Source organism: Mustela erminea, chromosome 8 (genome assembly GCF_009829155.1).
Source record: "Mustela erminea isolate mMusErm1 chromosome 8, mMusErm1.Pri, whole genome shotgun sequence".
Lineage (NCBI taxonomy): Eukaryota > Metazoa > Chordata > Mammalia > Carnivora > Mustelidae > Mustela > Mustela erminea.
The window spans coordinates 77,612,909-77,630,840 of record NC_045621.1 but is presented as its reverse complement, the minus strand read 5'-3'; the positions used below and the strand labels follow the sequence as shown (position 1 = coordinate 77,630,840).

Sequence of the window (17,932 nt, the reverse complement as noted above, 5' to 3'; positions counted from 1 at the left end):
TAATACCAAAGAAAACATGATATAATTTAAAAATGTGTTTATACACCAGCTCAAGACACTCAATTAACGTCCATTTCCACTTGAAAAACACAAGACAAAAGGAAGTTTTTCTGTCTATACTCTTCAAAAAAGGGGACAGGTGGCTATAGAGGCTAATTCAGAAATTACAATTGTCCTTTATCTGCCGGAGTGTAACTTATGAACTGTCACCCCTTTCTAATTCCTGTATGTTGTCACACTTATTGCTTTCTTTGCCCTCTTGGTATGTACGAAGCTGCTCCATGAAGCCAGCATTTGGACATATGGAAGGCCTTGCATTTTTCACCAAAGAGAAAGCACTTGTAAATGAAATTTCTTCAGAATTCATCAGGAAACCTATTACAATTGCAGCAGCCCTGGAAACTCCTGCATTACAATGAACAAGAAGCACTCCATCCTGCAATAAAACCAATCAAAAATCCCCATTATTCACTTAGAAAGGTTATTAAATCACTTGTACATTCTTATGCTACTTGAAATTATAAAAATACTCATTTTATCAATTTGTTGGATTCAATGTATTCAATTACCAAAACACAATTCCTTATAAGCAATGAATGGAAAAAATCAATTAATCCATCAAAAAACTTTTCTTCCTACCCCCCCAGGGATTGAAATGCTTTGATAATGTATTTGGAATTTTGAAAAAGTATCTTTTATCAAACTGAAGTAATCTAGTAAAGTATATGTAAAAGCCTGTGTTAGGAGATACACATCCACAAATAAAAGTCACAGGTAATATACGTATAGAAATAAATAAAACCATAGTCATAACATTAAACAGAAAAGACCCAAACATCATAGGCACACAATGTTCCTACAAAGAAACCAGTTTCACTGGCTTGGCAATCTATGTGTAAAATGACCAGAAAGGAAAAACATTTCTACCCTCGGATATACTTTATTCTGGAAGGGAGTAACTTAAAAAAAAGTTAAATTTATGAGGTAGTAAAATGATGACACAAACAGCTCATGACAATGTGAGGTAGAAAAGGCAATTAGATACTTTAGCATCGGGTCAATAAATGAAAAATGTCTCAGATAACTTGCAAATGATACTTTACATGTGAAAAGGGACACGGTGCAAGACCAATGCTGATGGGGGTAATACTGCATTAATAACATTAATAATGAAATGATGGAGCCGATGGAAAAGCACTCATCAGGCTGCTTTGTCTCAGGCTTTTAAAAAGTTAATTATCTAAGCAAAATGAAGTGAACTGGAAGCACACCTTACAGAATTAGACATTTTAGTTACTTCATTTCCTGATTCTTCTTTTGGTACAACACAAAAGAAAGATTGGAACAGGGTAAGGGGGAAAAAATAAAACCTAAACTAAGTCTCTACCCAAAGCATATATTAACAGTACCGTATTTATGACTCATAGGATCATTTCACTTTTGCAAGGTAGTTTTCTCACAATTAAACATCTGTTGAAAATTCCTTTCCTAATCTATTGCAATAAATTTACAAATGCTTCTGATTTCAAGAAAACCAAATGATTCACAATGAAATTAGTTAGTCTTTTGAAAATCCTCATATCAAAAAGACAATTTCAATTGTTTTCTTATATATATGATTATTTCCAAATTTTAACTGTTTCTGTACAGGATGGGCTAACACCAATACTCGCTATACATACATGCAACTTTCTTACTTTGTATAATAGCTCATTTTTATGAGATTAAAGGCATTTAAAAATCATATTACAGTAAATTATGAAAACTAGTAAGGAACTTCTTTTATCTCAAAACAAATCAGATGTTCAAAAGAAACCTAAAATTGTAAGCTAAATAAGAGATATCATTCAATGTCATTTTTAATATTTCCTGACTACATACTAGTCATCAGTTTTGAGTCACAATATGTCTTTGCAAATGAAACAAGCTTTATTTTCAGCCTTACATACTATGTATCCATGGTAGGCTCATGTTTAATAATGTTAAGTATTCCTGGGTGGCTCAGTGGGTTAAGTATCTGACCTAAGTATTCTCAGGAAAGTTACTGGCTTTTGATCCCCTTTCTATAACTCAAAATAGTAATAATTTAAAAATTTATAAAGAAACTTTTTCTTTTACACCAGTTATTGTCCTCTGCCTAGAAGGCCTCTGCTCTACTTCTTGGTCTAGCTAATAGTGGGTTCTGTTCTAAGTAGTCTGTCTCTTTCTGAGTGAGATGGGGTCAGGGGAATACCTTAGCCATCTTTGTATGCTGTGTCCTTAGTGCAGTTTTAGGCACATAGTAGATATTCCATAAATGTTTGCCAAGCAAATAAATTAATTTTGTTTTTCATTTCCAAAAAGAAAGTGTTCTCTTAAAAATTTGAATCATCATTTTGCTCTGGGCAGACAGAAATCATGTAAAAGTATTTCTAGTTTATCAAGCATACTTTATTCTCATGCTGTTGTAAATAACTTTTCAACTAGACTGCAAGCTCTGTGAGGGCAGTAGTATGTATGTTTCCCTCATATCTTCTCAGAATAAGTACTTAATATTTATTGACAGATAAACCAAGCCAAGTTTAGGTCTTTTTTAAATGAGTCTTTTGATATCAAATGTTAAAATATATATATATATATATATATATATATATTACCAGTAGTTATGTCTACACGGTGTAAGGACAGTAAATTTTTAATTATCTGTATTTTTAAATTTTTCTACAATGACATTGTTTACTTACATCATGTTTTTAAAATCACATCACATAAAATGAATAATAGAGTAAACATGGAATATCAAATACACCTTTTCATATTAACAAAACCTTCTGCACATAAAAATATAGGGAGTCAAGTAAATTTTCATAAAAGAACTCTTAAGGCTACAAAGGTTACTCTACTACTTTCCTCTCATGTGTATTTCTGTCTCTTAATGCAAAAACCTAACAAATAATGCATGAGGCAGAGATAGAGGAAAGGCAGAGAAACTAAACAATAGGGTTTTACAAGTACAGAAAACAATGAGAAAAGACATGGGAAAAGAGAAGAGAATCCTTTTGGCAGCTGAATGTGAAAAGATAAAACAAGTAAATATAGGGCCTAGAAAGGTAGTTTTAAGACACTCAATTCACTGAGTAATCACATTTAATAAAACCTGTACATACAACAGAGAAAGTTGTGAAAGGTTCTCTTCTAGAAAAAAATGAAAAAATTCAAGAATTCTATTGCTAAAACTAAGTATGTATTACTCTGAACAGCAAAGAGTTTTCAGGGCAAGGAAATACAGGCTGAGTTTAGGACTGCAGTATAAAACATAATGCTTGAGAAAATTAGAACAGATTATGGAATTCTAATACATTTTATAGCAGAAACATTTTAGGTACCTCCTCAGATTCTCTTGGTGCCATCACGTCATGGACCCTAAGCTTCTCCACCTCTGCCTCCACTTCTTGGCCAACTGCTCCCCTTAGGCCTGATGAGTTTTGCTTGCCTAAGAAGGCCTGGCTCTTCCCCTGTGGTGGTCTCTGCATAAACAAGTAGGCCCTGAGTTCTGGACTCTCCTGCTGCTTCTGAATGTGGATGAAAAGTCAGACCACAGACTACTGAGTCTGGCTTCAAGGCAGCTGCTAAAGGAGTGGATTGTTGTAACTTGGAATTGTGGTATTAGTTACCTCCCTGTGGGCAAAGTTTGATCGTGTAGAACAGGAGCTGACAGAGAGCCAGATGAATTCTCTCTTCTCTCCCTCCCAAAGTCTATAAAGTGGTGCAGTTTCTTTGTCCTCCCTGCAGGAATGACTTCAGGAGCAAAGGAGGTACACCTGCTGAGCACCCAACTATTTCACCGGCAGCTCCCTGTGCAGTCGTGCTGAGCAAGGAAAATGCATCATCCTTTCGCAGCTTCCCATCCTTTCCTGAGTCACCTCCCTTTCTTCCCACTCTCACTGCCCATGGATTCCCTCTTTCAAATGAAGCACCAGCTCTTAATCTTTTTCTCGGGTTCTGTTTTTTTAGGAAACCCAAGAAAAGGAAACTTTTAATTAATTATTACCCCTTCCACATTTTACTTGCAACATGTACATGTCTTCAAATATGAATATGCATATGGATGATGCCTACATTTTTCTTTTACCATTTAAGGCATATTCCACATCTCCTTAGAGAAGCAGCTAATAGAGAAACATGATCATGTTTATTTTTAACACTATCACAACTGACACACTGGAATGTTATAATCTAGACCTCATAAAGGTTTTCATAAGAGAAAACACTGGCCAATATTAGGCCTTGAATTAGAAACCTTCCTCCTCTTCTTTTATCTAAATATCCGCTATTAAATAAAGCTGAATGACAGAGTTGAATAGATTTATATTTTCCAGATAATCTAAAGGAAAGCACCTAGAACAGTGCTGGACATGTAAAGCATTCAGTAAATTTTACTAAATATAAAGAAGGAGGGGCGAGGGAAGAAAAAAAGGAAAGGAGAAAAGGTAGAAGGGAAATCATTACCCAGATTCAACTAAGCTGGATTCTGATGTTAAGTGTCATTAATCATTAGGTACCCCAGGACAGTTAACTTTTCTCTGTAAATGCTTCTACATTCCCATCTACTTATGTCACATAAACTTTGTAAGAATTATATACTAACTAAAAGTGACCTCATTTCAAGGTATAATTACTGGTAACAGCCAACCTAGAAGCCCAGTGTTAACTTGGATCTATTACCAAAGCTGAAGTAGGAGATTATCTGTTGGTCTTTTAAAATCAGAGAACCAATGGACAGCTTCTGATCAGCATTTTCATACAATCTCAATAGAGCAATACACATTTAGTCTTTAGAGCACCCTATAATTTTCTATTGTTAAAAATGCATAAATTCAATATCCCTACCACACCCATAAAAATGCAAATTAATCTTTATAAATACATTGAAAGGACTACAGCAGCGTCCATCCCATACTCCATCTGATTATCTTGCAAAGTGGTCAGAGAGCAGGTAGTTATAAACCATCGAAGGAAATCTAAGTACATATAAACACAGGAAAATTCAGTAAGTGGAGAATTTCATCTCCTACCATTTCTCAGGAAGCTAGAGGAAGATGAGAAATTAATGTTAAAAGTAAGTATCTCTGAGTGCCTGGGTGGCTCAGTGGGTAAAAGCATCTGCTTTCGGCTCAGGTCATGATCCCAGGATCCTGCACCTGGCTCTCTGCTCGGCAGGGAGGCTGCTTCCCTTCCTCTCTCTCTGCCTGCCTCTCTGCCTGCCTCTCTGCCTACTTGTGATCTCTCTCTGTCAAATAAATAAATAAAATCTTAAAAAAAAAAAAAAAAAGATGGTTGGGGGAAATTTCATAGTGATTCTCTATGTATTCATTATAAAGATTGAATAATGGACTTGTATTTTAAAAATTTTTGCCTTTGAAGAACTGTGGACCAAAACAAAACTTACCTTCATTTTCACTTGTTCAATAAATTCAAAACATTCTGGAAAATAAGACAGGATATTGGTTTCAGGCAGATCCAATATAGAAATGTTCTTATATATAAAGTCACCAAGGAAAGCATTTTCAACTCCATATGCAACATTGAGAATATGAGTCACCTTAAAGAGAAAAAAAAAGATGATTTTTAAAAACTTAGCTATGAATTAATATTAGGCAAGAGAATGGGATGTTGAGATTTGTAACAAGGATAAACAATTTAAGCATAAGTCACTTGAATAATATGTGCAGGAAGCCACCTCTGATACCTCCCTCACCAGAAGTGCTAATTCTCTGTATTCCCATAGCACCCTCTACCCACCCTAATTATAGCTCTCCCCGCTTTGAGATTATTTGTCTCCCTGATGGCACTAGAAACTCCAAGAGGATAGGGACCATGTTTGGTTTATTCACTGTTATAGAGGTAAGCACTGTGAGGGGCACCTGGGTGGCTCAGTGGGTTTAGCCTCTGCCTCTGGCTCAAGTCATGATTCCGGGGTCCTGGGATGGAGCCCCGCATTGGGCTCCCTGCTCGGCAGGGAGCCTGCTTCCCTCTCTCTCTCTGCCTGACTCTTCTGCCTACTTGTGATCTCTCTGTCTTTGAGTCAAAAAAAAAAAAAAAAAAAAAAAAAGTAAGTACTGTGAGTGAGCAGTGACCTGAGCACAGAAAGCACCTAAAATATTTGTTGGGAAAATCAATGAATAGCCATATAAAAAACTTGAATAAGGGAAGTATATCAATAACACAATTCCCTTTCAGTAACTATCTCCCAATTTCCCTTCACATTCATTATAAATACGATGGTCCTCAAGAGTGGCCACACCGGAAAATAGTATGGAGTTTCCTCAAAAAGTTGAAAATAGAGCTACCCTAAGACCCAGCAATTGCACTACTGGGTATTTATCTGAAGGGGCGTGTGCACCTGAATGTTTATAGTAGCAATGTCCACAATAGCCAAACCATGGAAAGAACCTAGATGTCCATCAACAGATGACTAGATAAAGAAGATATGGTATATACAGACAATGGAATACTATGCAGCCATCAAAAGAAATGAATCTTGCCATTTGCAATGATGTGGATGGAACTAGAGGGTATTATGCTAAGCGAAATAAGTTAATCAGAGAAAGATAATTGTCATGTGATCTCTCGGATATGAGGAATTTGAGAGGCAGGGTGGGGAGTAGTGGGGGTAGGGAAGGAAAAAATGAAATAAGATGGGATCGGGAGGGAGACAAACCATAAGAGACTCTTAATCTCAAGAAATAAACTGAGGGTTGCTGAGGGGTGGGAGGGTAGGGATAGGGTGACTGGGTTTTGGACATTGGAGAGGATCTGTGCTATGGTGATTGCTGTGAAACCTGATGATTCACATACCTGCACCCCTGAGAAAAATAATACATTATATGTTAATTAAAAAAAAAAAAAGTGGCTACACATTTGAATCACTCAGTGAGGTTTTAAAAGATGTCAATGCCATAGGGCCTCAAACCCAGAGCTTCCAGTGAATGAGTCTGGTTGAAAGGATGGTCATGAAAGATTTTCTTTCCAATGGTACACAAAAGCAAACTTCTACTCCATCTGTGCATTTGATTTCCTTTCCTACAGCCTACCAAGCATATGGAAGGAGCCATGTGGAAAGTCAGTTAAAAGATTCCAAAAGTAAAATGGATCAGGAAAATAAGGCACTGTTTCTTGTTATGACACGCTTCACTGTTCTTATTCTCTCTCTCAACATGGGTGTTAGGTTTTGCCTAATCTCCGATTTTCATGTACTTCACACATATTTTAGACTATGTGTCCAGCTCTACCTCTCTTGCCCCTACTATTCTCATAGATATGGTTCTGACAGTGCCATACTCCTCCCCCTAGTACAGCTGACTGCATTCAGGCAGACACCCAACTTAAACAAGACTAACCAAATTATTTGATCCCCAAACTTGATAGCTATAAGATAGCCACTTTCTTTTAAGTGCTCAAAGAAGCTGAAAATTTTCTGCTCCCAAATAATAATAGAGTAGATTTGCAGAGAGGGGCCACATGATGCCTGTGGGAGAGAAGCACCATCTTGCATAGCGTTCTATTCTCCAGTATAGCTACTTTCCGCCCTCAGATTCCAGAGATCCCCCTAAAGCATTATACACGTTCTCTTTCCTTACTCGGGTTTCTGTGCTTCCCAACCCAGGATTTAGGCCTTATGAAAACAGGCCATAGGCCATTTACTGACCTAACTGCCTTGTGGAAGAAAAACAGAAAACATCTCATATGTCTACTCAAGAAAGACTCTTAAATAAGGAGACAGGAGAAACTAGAAAGAAAGGTAAAAATATTTTTAGAAAATAAAATCTGAAATGTCCTTCTGTTTTCCCCCACTGAAGTCCTATCTATGTCAAGTCACTCACAGCCAGTATACTTCTGACCAGCATTATATTATGATTCTGCCCTTATTATGTAACAGCTTCCAATGTTTTACATTATCGATGTGTTGGCCTTGTCTTTACAACTGTATTGTACATTCCCAAAAAACCAGGAATGAGGAATTTTATATATGGATGTATTCATGTGCATATATATATGCATAAGCGCAAACACATACACCTCTATCTATAGATCTTCACAGGATTATGGAGAAAAACAAATGACAATCTTGAGAAAACCTGCTGAAAAGTAAAAGTGCTTTACAAATATTGTGGATTACCAATGCCTGGGGAGTTTGGGAAACTGCTGGGAAATGCAGTTTACATGTGTATTGATTAGTTCTGATTAAAAAGAATGGTACTAGGTCACAGGTGGTGGTGGTAATAGGCATCCAGTCTAAAACACTTTCTAAGCATACTTCCAAAATGTAGTTATGGAGGTCCTAACAATGATTGCTCTTGGGAAGCCTTCGGCAACAGGGATAGTAGTAGCCCCTTACCGAGAACCTAGTATGTGCAGGATATAAGTTATCACACTTAATCCTCACATTTAGGCATTCTTATTTCCAATTTTAATAAATCTTGTATTTTGAAAATGGTTAAAAAATCAGAACATTATAAAAAAGAAACATAAAGAAATCTTGCTCTCACCATGTCCCTATCTACTCCATTATCTCCCACCTTAATGGTAACCACCTTTTTGGTTTTTTGTATATCTTTTAGAGCATCTTTAGACAAATAATTTATTCCCTTTCTGACACAAAGGCAACACCTTGGGTTCCCCTCTCTCTTAAATTTATCCTGGAGATTTTTTCATATCAGTATTTACAGACCCTTCTCCTGATGTTCTTTTATATAACTATACTGTATTCTAAGTACACTAAGTACACTATTGTTTATTTAAACAGTTCACTATCAATGAACACGTAGGTTGTTTCCAGTGATTTGCTATTATGAACAATGCAGCAATAAGTAACTTGGAACATTTTATGTTATACTCAACCTTCCATCTTTCACAGCGCTTTATAGGGCACACACCAGGCACTGGATACCTTACCAATAAAACAACTACTATTACTATACCCAAACATTAAAATGAAATTCCTATTGAAATTTCTGAAATGATCCTCCGCAAAAGAATTTCTATTAATTATAGCACTTTACTTAAGTTCTAGAATATCCCTTCGAAATGTGCCATCCATTTAAGTGAATAATCTAGTTTTGCCAAATCACTAAATTTTTCAATAAACCCTCTACTTAGCTGCTTAGTTTACCTTTGCTTCTTTTAGGCCTCTAACAGGGCCACATGTACAGAGACAGAGGGGTCTTTTATTTAATTTTTAAAATCATTATTTATTTATTTGTTTGACAGAGAGATAGAAAGCACAAGCAGACAGAGCAGCAAACAGAGGGAAATGGAGAACCAGGCTCTCTGCTGAACAGGGAGCCCAACATGGGGCTCAATTCCAGGACTTCAGGATCACAGCCTGAGCTGAAGGCAGCCACTTAACCAAGTGAGCCAACAGAGGGAATCAACCAACAGGCGCCCTCAGAGGGATCTTTTAAACAGCTGCTTGATTCACATCACCAGGGTGAAAGCAAATTTGAATTGGTGTACCCTAAGAGGGGATAGATCATGAAACACTTGCCAATGAATGAATTTATCAGTTTTTTAATTTTTCATTTTTTCCTTGAGAAATATTAACTTACTAAACAAGACTTTGAAACTTATTCTACTTATGTTAATCCATCTAAGATGGATTCTATTAGGAGACACAGTAATTCTCGTAACCGTATGCAATTCCAGGCCATTATCTCTATTGTCAGGCAGTTATAACGGTTACTGCAACTGCCCCCTAACTTAGTTTCTCCACACTAGTTTGTGCAACACTCCAATTTATTTTCCACAATGCCTCTGACAAGAACCTTTCAAATTGCAAATTTGATCCTATTACTCCCCTGGGTAAAGAATTTCAAAGACTTCTGGAAAAGTCCAAAGCGTTTACTCTGGTTTACATGGACTTTAATGATCTTACTCTTGCTTACATGTCTGGCCTTGTTTCTTGGTCTCCTTCTTTCTCACTCTCTAATTCCTGGGTTACTGAAATTTTCTTTTTTTTTTTGTAATTTTTTTTTTTTTAAGATTTTATTTATTTGACAGAAAGAGAGCGAGATAGGGAGAGAGGCAACACAAGCAGGGGGGTGAGAGAGAGAGGAAGGCTTCCCGATGAGCAGGGAGCCTGATATGGGGCTCGATCCCAGGACCCTAGGATCATGACCTGAGCCAAAGGCAGACGCTTAACGACTGAGCCACCCAGGTCCCCCTGAACTTTTTTTTTTCCGTCTCTGAAAGCACTGACCTTTCTCTTCTGGGCCTCCAAACAAAGCATTTCTCCTAACTGAACACTTTTCTGTCTGCTCCCTCCCCATGCCGTTCTGAGCAAACTTCAGTTATCATTCCCTCCAGGAAGATTTCCCTGATCTTACAATCCCCAACCCAACCCAAACAAACATGGACAAAGGGCATCATCTCATATGCTCTGCAACAGCACCTGCATTTCCCCATCAAAGCACAAAATACACTGGACTAAAGCTGCTTATTTGTCTTTCTTCCCTCTATGCCTCTCAAATCATAAGCTTCATGTAGACTAAAAACCTCTTGCATTCTACAAATCACAGCAACTCCATGATGCTGAAATACTGTGTGACAAAATAGATGGCTGAAATTTTTTTAGTAAATTCTGAAATAAGTAATAAATCACATAGTTGAGGGTAGGAAAAGATAGCATTGGGGAAGAAGTGATTATGTGAGTTGGGACTCGGGCATGGGTAGGTCTTGGACAAGAAAAGAAGAGGAAAGTCTATCCTACACAAAGAACTACACAAACAGAGTTAAGAAAACATGCTTCAAAATCCAGTTCATAAATACATGAAGGGAGACAGAGAGAATATAAAATTGGAAAGACAGATTATAAATCCACACATTTTAATTAGGTACAATAATTGTTGCAACTTTATTAAAATGACAGCCAAAAATGTTATCAATTAAACTCTGAAGTGGGGGCCCCTGGGTGGTGCAGTCGATGAAGCATCCAACTCCTGAGTTTTAGCTCAGGTCACAATCTCAGGGTCGTGAGATCAAGCCCCACGTCAAACTCAGTGAGTAGTCTACCGAAGTTTCTCTCCCTCTCCCTCTGCCCCTCCCTGTGCTCTCTCTCTCTAAAACTAAATAAATAAATCTAAAAAAACCCCAAGTCTGATATGGACTAATAGTTTCCTAAATAAATGTAAAAATTAAAATACTTCCTATCCATTGTGCCAGATCTGAAGCATTTTTTTTTTTACCTTGTACTTTTTCAGGGTATCCAGATCATGAGCAGCATCTTGTGACCCTATAAGAAATAAATCATATCATCTTGAACATAAAATAATCATTCTAACTTTTTAAACTAATTTTTGCAGCAATTCTATTAGTTATTTATTTTAAAAATGCAACTTGGAAGGACCTCAATCCAACCTTCTAGAAGGCAATTTAGAAATATTCACTCAAAAATGTTCATCTTGTGGGGCACCTGGATGGCTCAGTTGGTTAAGTGTCTGCCTTCATCTCAGGTAATGATCCTGGGGTCCTGGGATAGAGCCCCACATCATCTAGCTTCTTGTTCAGCGGGGAGCCTGCTTCTCCCTCTCCCTCTGCCACTCCTCCTGCTTGTGACTGATCTCTCTCTCTGTGAAATAAATAAAATCTTAAAAAAAAAAAGAAGAAATAAAAAATGAGAATGCACAGGCACCTGGCTGGCTCAGTGGGTAGAGCACGTTACTCTTGATCTGAGTCATGGGTTTAAGCCCCACACTGGGGGTAGAGTTTACTTAAAAAACAAAAATAAAAACAAAAAAAAAAAACAAGGAAAATGCAGGAGAGTATCTATGGCATGGAAATACATTCTCAATATATTAGGTGGTGATAACATTAGGTTACAAAATCTATTTTTATAAAAACAAACAATATGTAAATGCCTAAAAATGGACAGGAAGTATAGAACAACATAGAACAAATGTTTACAGTGGAATTACAGGTGATTTTTTTTCTGTATGTTAATTTATATTTTTTTACAATAAATATTTCTTTCTTTTGTAACTTAAAAAAGGATATTTAAAAAGCCATCCACAAAAAAACTTAATGCCCTTTGGTTTGGGAATACCCAATAGCTTAGAGCAAACACTATTGGTCTATGAATTCTAGCCACATTCCGTGTACCAATAGGGCTACCCCCTTTTACCATTTCTTCCTGTCAAAGTTGGCTCTCCAGATCCACCAAACCTGGAAAAGGACTCTAGCTAATAAGCAAGTCTAAATAAAAGATAACCAGTTAAAAAAAAAAAAAAAAAGATAACCAGTTAAAGTGAGTTAAACAATTTGAAACTGAAAAAATAGGACATTTACTATTTAAAGATTTTAAGAATTTCTTTCCTAAGTTAGGATCCATTTCCACGCACAATATTTTTCTTACCTTACCGAAGGAATCTGCCAGCTTCTATTAAGTGATTTTAGGTAGCTGAAAAGCCAGTAATCTCCTCATAATCTGAAACTCAGTTTCCTTACTGAGCCTACATTTAACTTTATTCCTAAATGTTAGCCTATGAAAATATTAACATCTGTTAAAAGCTGGATGCTGAATACATAGTTGTTTGTCATATTATTGTCTTTAACTGTCTATACCTTTGAAATACTTCATAATTAAAAAATAATTTTTGGGGGCGCCTGGGTGGCTGAGTGGGTTAAGCCTCTGCCTTCGGCTCAGGTCATGATCTCAGGGTCCTGGGATCGAGCCCCGTCAGGCTCTCTGCACAGGGGTGGTGGGGGGGTACTGCTTCCCCCTCTCTCTGTCTCTGCCTCTCTGCCTAATTGTGATCTCTGTCTGTCAAATAAATAAATAAAAATCTTTTAAATAAAAAATTTTAAAAAATAATTTTTCAATTTTATGCAGGAAGTTCTAACCATCTCCAGGGGGAAAATGGCTTCAAATAAATTAAATGTAAATAATCTCTTAAATAACAATTAATTCTACTCTGCCTGTCTCTTTAAAGAGGAAAAAAAAAAAGGAAGCATGCATGAATGAAATTCTTTAACACTAGATTGCCATTATTATATTTATCACAGCTGGATACTTCGATCATTTCCATTAAACACACACCCCAAACACAACAGGTTGATTACATTTCAGAATTGGCTGCTACATTTTGAAACTCACTTCCAGAATATGAACTCTATTGAAACAGAATTAGTATCCTTGAGGCCAAATAAATGCAACTTGTATGCTCTGCCTTTTCAAACAATAAGAAAATTATGAGTGTTAATAGGTGGGGAAACAATTTTAGTCAGCATAAATGGATTTCAGGTCATTGGTTTGTATGTTACATTTATTACTTGGTAGTATTACAGTTCAAGTTAATTCTCTCTAAATTCTAGATATAAACATCAGCTTTTCTCCAATTTTAAGTTACTGCTTTGTGTTAGAGTCCTGTGTTAAACTTTTATTGGAAAGACACATTAAAAAATAAATACTATAAATCATATATCATGACAATGGTTTTTTGTTTTTTTTGTTTTTTGTTTTTTAAAAGATTTTATTTATTTATTTAACAGAGGGAACACAAGCACAAGCAGGGGGAGCAGCAGAGGGAGAGGGAGAAGCAGGCTCCCCACACAGCAGGGAGCCTGATGTGGGGCTCAATCCCAGGACCCAGGGATCATGACCTGTGCCAAAGGCAGATGCTTAAACAACTAAGCCACTCAGGTGTCCTGAAAATGTGTTATTTTTGTGTGTGTTCCTTTTTTTTCTGAAAAAGTAAAATGTTATTCTTTTATAAACTACCTTGAGATTGAAAAATAAGTATCAATTTTAAGAATTTTACTGTTTTAACAGTGCTACATTAATTATAATTGTGTTAAAACTCATAAAACTAAATACCAAGTACTTTACTGTATGAATAGTTTTGAAAATAATTAAAAAGTTGATGTATAAGGAAATAATTAAACAAAGAGGGCTAATAATAACAATTTACAGGGTTTTTTTTTTTTTTACATTGATACTTACAAGCCACTAATATTCATTATTTGGCCAAGGATTCTTATGGAAATATAAAGAGGTATTTATAGTATTTTGCCGTCATAATATACATATCATCTGTTTCTGTTTAAGAGATTCTTTTTATGGGGGCACCTGGGTGGCTCAGTCGGTTAAGCCTCTGCCTTCAGCTCAGGTCATGATCCCAGAGTCCTGGGATTGAGCCCCACATCAGACTCCCTGCTCAGTGGGGAGCCTGCTTCTCCTTCTCCCTCTGCCTGCCAGCTCTGTCTACTTGTGCTATCTCTCTGTCAAATAAATAAATAAAATAGTTTTTTAAAAAAGAGATTCTTTTTATGAAAGTACTAATTATTGTATAAATTCTGATGTAGTAAGTCTTAATTTATAAATCACTATTTTCTTTCTTTTCTTTTTTTTTTTTTAATAAATCACTATTGCCATCATCACAAAAACAAACCATTATTGCAATGGAAAAGAAATGATATCCAAAAGAGAAATGTTTTATTTGAGAAAATTCGTAGGAGTGAGCATTCATAAATGAATAAACACAGGAGCATAAATTACTATAAGGATAAAGTAAAAGAATATTTGCGGAAGAACTGCACAAAATAAAAGAGCTAAACAAATTTAATTTATTATCACCTCCCAAGAATACGGGGCTTCCTAGATATCAAAAATTCTCCATACCCTTATAAAAGATTCTAAGATTTTCACTTAGAATTGAAGAGAGGACCTCAAATATCACCAGTTGGGACTTCTTAATAGAATATATATATGACAAATAATACATGTACCTTTCAACTACCCAAGAGAAATGAAATTTTCTACTTTTACAAAGTAAGTTGGTTTTAAGACAAGTCCTAGTTATTTTGTTGTAGAAATATAATCTTAAAAGCCTAGGACAAAAATGCTACGATCTTTTTGTCAGCTTGTTGGATAGTTCAAGGGCCTAGATAAGATTTTTGAAATGCAGAAGCTGGTCTGAATTTATGAGATAACTGAAAAAGGTTAGTTTTACAGCTTCACTTTCTTTATTCCCTGCAGAAAACAAAAATTAATTTTATATAGTCCTAGGTGGAAGTTGTGCTGCTTTGAAGAGATAAAGGAAGCTCTTTGAAGTAACCTAGAAACAATCCCCCCATCTCCAGAGAGAAACTCAGTCTGGTCAGAAAAAACCCCTGCATCATTCATGTGGAAGAACTTAAGATGTAATCATTCATGCGTCCCTCAAGAATAAGGCACTTGTAACTAGGCAGAAAAGGGTCCATCCACCTCTCACAGGAAAGGAGGGTGTACCTAATAAATACCCCATTTCCTGGTCCAGAGAGGAGACCATATAAGGTCTAGTTTCAGAAATCTCTCCCAGAACTCTCCCAGGATTCTGGGAAGGGTTCCAATACCAATATGAGAATACTACCTTGATCAGCTCACTTTGGATTAAGTCTAGATTAAAAAAAAATCATAAACAAAGTTCATGAGAGTGAAACGGTATTTTAAAATTCTACAATAGAATTTTAAATCATTATTACTACAATGGAAGCCATATAACTGAAAAATGTGCCTGGGCGTATTTTCTTTCCTAGAAATGGTGTGCAAGTCCTGGGTGAAAGTTTAGACTAATTAAATGATCCCTTGATTTTCATGGGGCTTCAGAAACTTGTTGGAAATATTTATTTAAAATGAAAGATATCTCATGTAGCAATTCATGTAATACATAATACAATAAAAACTCATATGTATACTTGCAATTAATTTGTTTCAGAAACTTTTCACAACCTCAGGATAAACCTAAGAGAGAAACAGACACCTTTACTTTAGTTTTACAGGTGGTTTCTTGGAGGACCAGAAAGAACAAATGACTTGTGCTAGTTTATTTACCAAGAGGTAGAGCAGGACTGAAAACCTGGACTCCCTGAGGAAGTCTAAACGAGAATGCAGAGCAGGAGTGGATCAGACTTGAGCTTGATGTCCATCCAGCTCTGTTATTTACTATGTGTGTTACCTTGTGCAAATTATTTGACTATTGTTGAATTCAGGTCCCATCTGTGAAATGGAGCTGATAATCTCTACTTCCGAGAGTTTTTTTAAAAGATGCTACTGTGCACTTCACAACAGGACCTGGCTATTGCTGACTCCCAGTTCAGTGTTCTTTCTACTCAAGAATGGCTTGACTGCATAAATACTGGCAAATCATTAATCTTTCCAAGTCTTAATTTCTCTATTCACAAATGAAAAATAATTCAAATCCTCTTGAACACACTAATTTTTTTTTTAAAGAATGCCATGCCACATTCTTGCCAAGCTAACAAGTTTGAGCTTTTCATAACTGTTTCATTTACTATTTGCCAACCGTGCTTTATGTAGGGAAGCAATATTCTTCCTAATACAAGAAATTCACTATCAAACTATCAAATTCATAGCTATGAAATGAAAACACAATTTCTCCTTAACACTCCAAAAACAGGTACTTCGATAGAGGTGGCTATAGGAGGCATGCATTCCATGATTTGTAACAGCAGAGGCAGCAAACAAACATTCGGCAATTTCAAGTACTAACTTTTCTATACCCTTAACCCTTACTATTTACAGTTTTGCCTAATAAAAGCATTCTTTCTAATTTGATGATTTTAAAGGCTATATCCACTTATAATCCAAGAACACACAACATTAACATGCCACCCTCCAGAGACGAAAAAAAAAAAGGATAAGAAGTTGTAAAATCCATATGTCAGGTGCCATGTGGTACTAGAATCCATGCTTCTTATGGATATATTGTGGGGCAGAAACATCACCAGCCAGCTAATGGAAGTTCCAAATCTAAAAAAGGAAACATTTCAGCTTTTCTGCAGAATAGCTGATAGAACAGAATATTACACATTTGGGGGAAAAACAAAAAAACAAAAACCGATAAAGTAATGTCGCTAAAAGGAATCAATGAGTTCATGCCAAATCGATATACTCACCCAGGAGCAACCATGGCTTAATAACACCAATATGCAGGTCCAAGCTAAGATCCTGCACAAAACCACAACTACCCCCACTGCTCGGCTCTACTTCTTCCACAACATGAATTCTGGCATCTTTCCATGTTTCTATAATTTTCTTTCCAGTTAGCGTTGTCACCCTGGTACATTGCTTCCTGAGATTATCCCGGGAGAACGCTTTAATTTCCTGGTTAAGGGAGTGCATTACATGAGCAGAGGCTAACAACAAAATACAAGCAAATCCAGCCAAGACTGGAAAAGGCCGGAACCTCTTGTCCCTTCACCGTCAGATTAAAAAAAAAAAATAGAGCCTCAGGTGTTCAATCCCCTCCAAGGGATCGCGGCCGCACACCGGAGACAAAGACTTCCAGGTCCGTTTCCCTTCAGCACGACCGAGTAAGGCGAAGTTTAATTGGCCATTGAGAAACGAGCCCCGATTGGTTGCTGTTTCTTCTTCCGGTCAGCCGAAAATCTGCATTCTTTCCACCGACTCCAACAATCTGCTTGGAGTTTGTTATTGCTGCTGCTTAAATCTAGCTTTATTATTCATGCAGGGGAAAATAGAAGACGTAATTGGAGAGACGACGGGTATTTCCTCGCTCTCAAATGCAGTCATTTTCTGGCTATGTTGGATTGGCGTCACTTGTGACCATAACCAAACGGGTTGAAGGAAGTACACCAGCTGCTTTTAGTGGAAGGACAAGTGTTAGCGTAAATCGGGTTGTTTCGCGGGGCTCTTTTCGGTTTGTTGCTTATAGAATTTCTGCGGGGGTGCTGTAGATTTCGAAAGTAGTCTTATGCGTTTTCTTGCTACCATTTCTAGGAAGAGCGTTTGTTGTGTAAATGCTTGTTATATGAGTTTGTGAGATAAACTCACGAAAGTGCATTTTAATTTTTTCTTTTGGCCTGTTTTTGCAGCCGGTGGAGTCCTTTGTGAAGTGAACATACGACCATTGTAAGGCGTCTCTTCAAGTCTTCCATA

The 17,932-nt window shown here is 36.7% G+C and overlaps 1 protein-coding gene across 1 annotated transcript; it reads right to left on the bottom strand.

Annotated features, from left to right (window-relative positions):
• Positions 1-22: 22 nt before the first annotated feature.
• DUSP19 (dual specificity phosphatase 19) lies at positions 23-17,364 on the bottom strand. The gene is made up of 4 exons (XM_032356156.1): positions 16,930-17,364; positions 11,223-11,269; positions 5,429-5,581; positions 23-436 (listed from the first exon to the last, which is right to left on the bottom strand). Exons 1-4 carry the CDS (start codon positions 17,153-17,155, stop codon positions 197-199), a joined length of 666 nt encoding a protein of 221 aa, XP_032212047.1. The 5' UTR covers positions 17,156-17,364; the 3' UTR covers positions 23-196.
• Between the last annotated feature and the right edge of the window lie 568 nt (positions 17,365-17,932).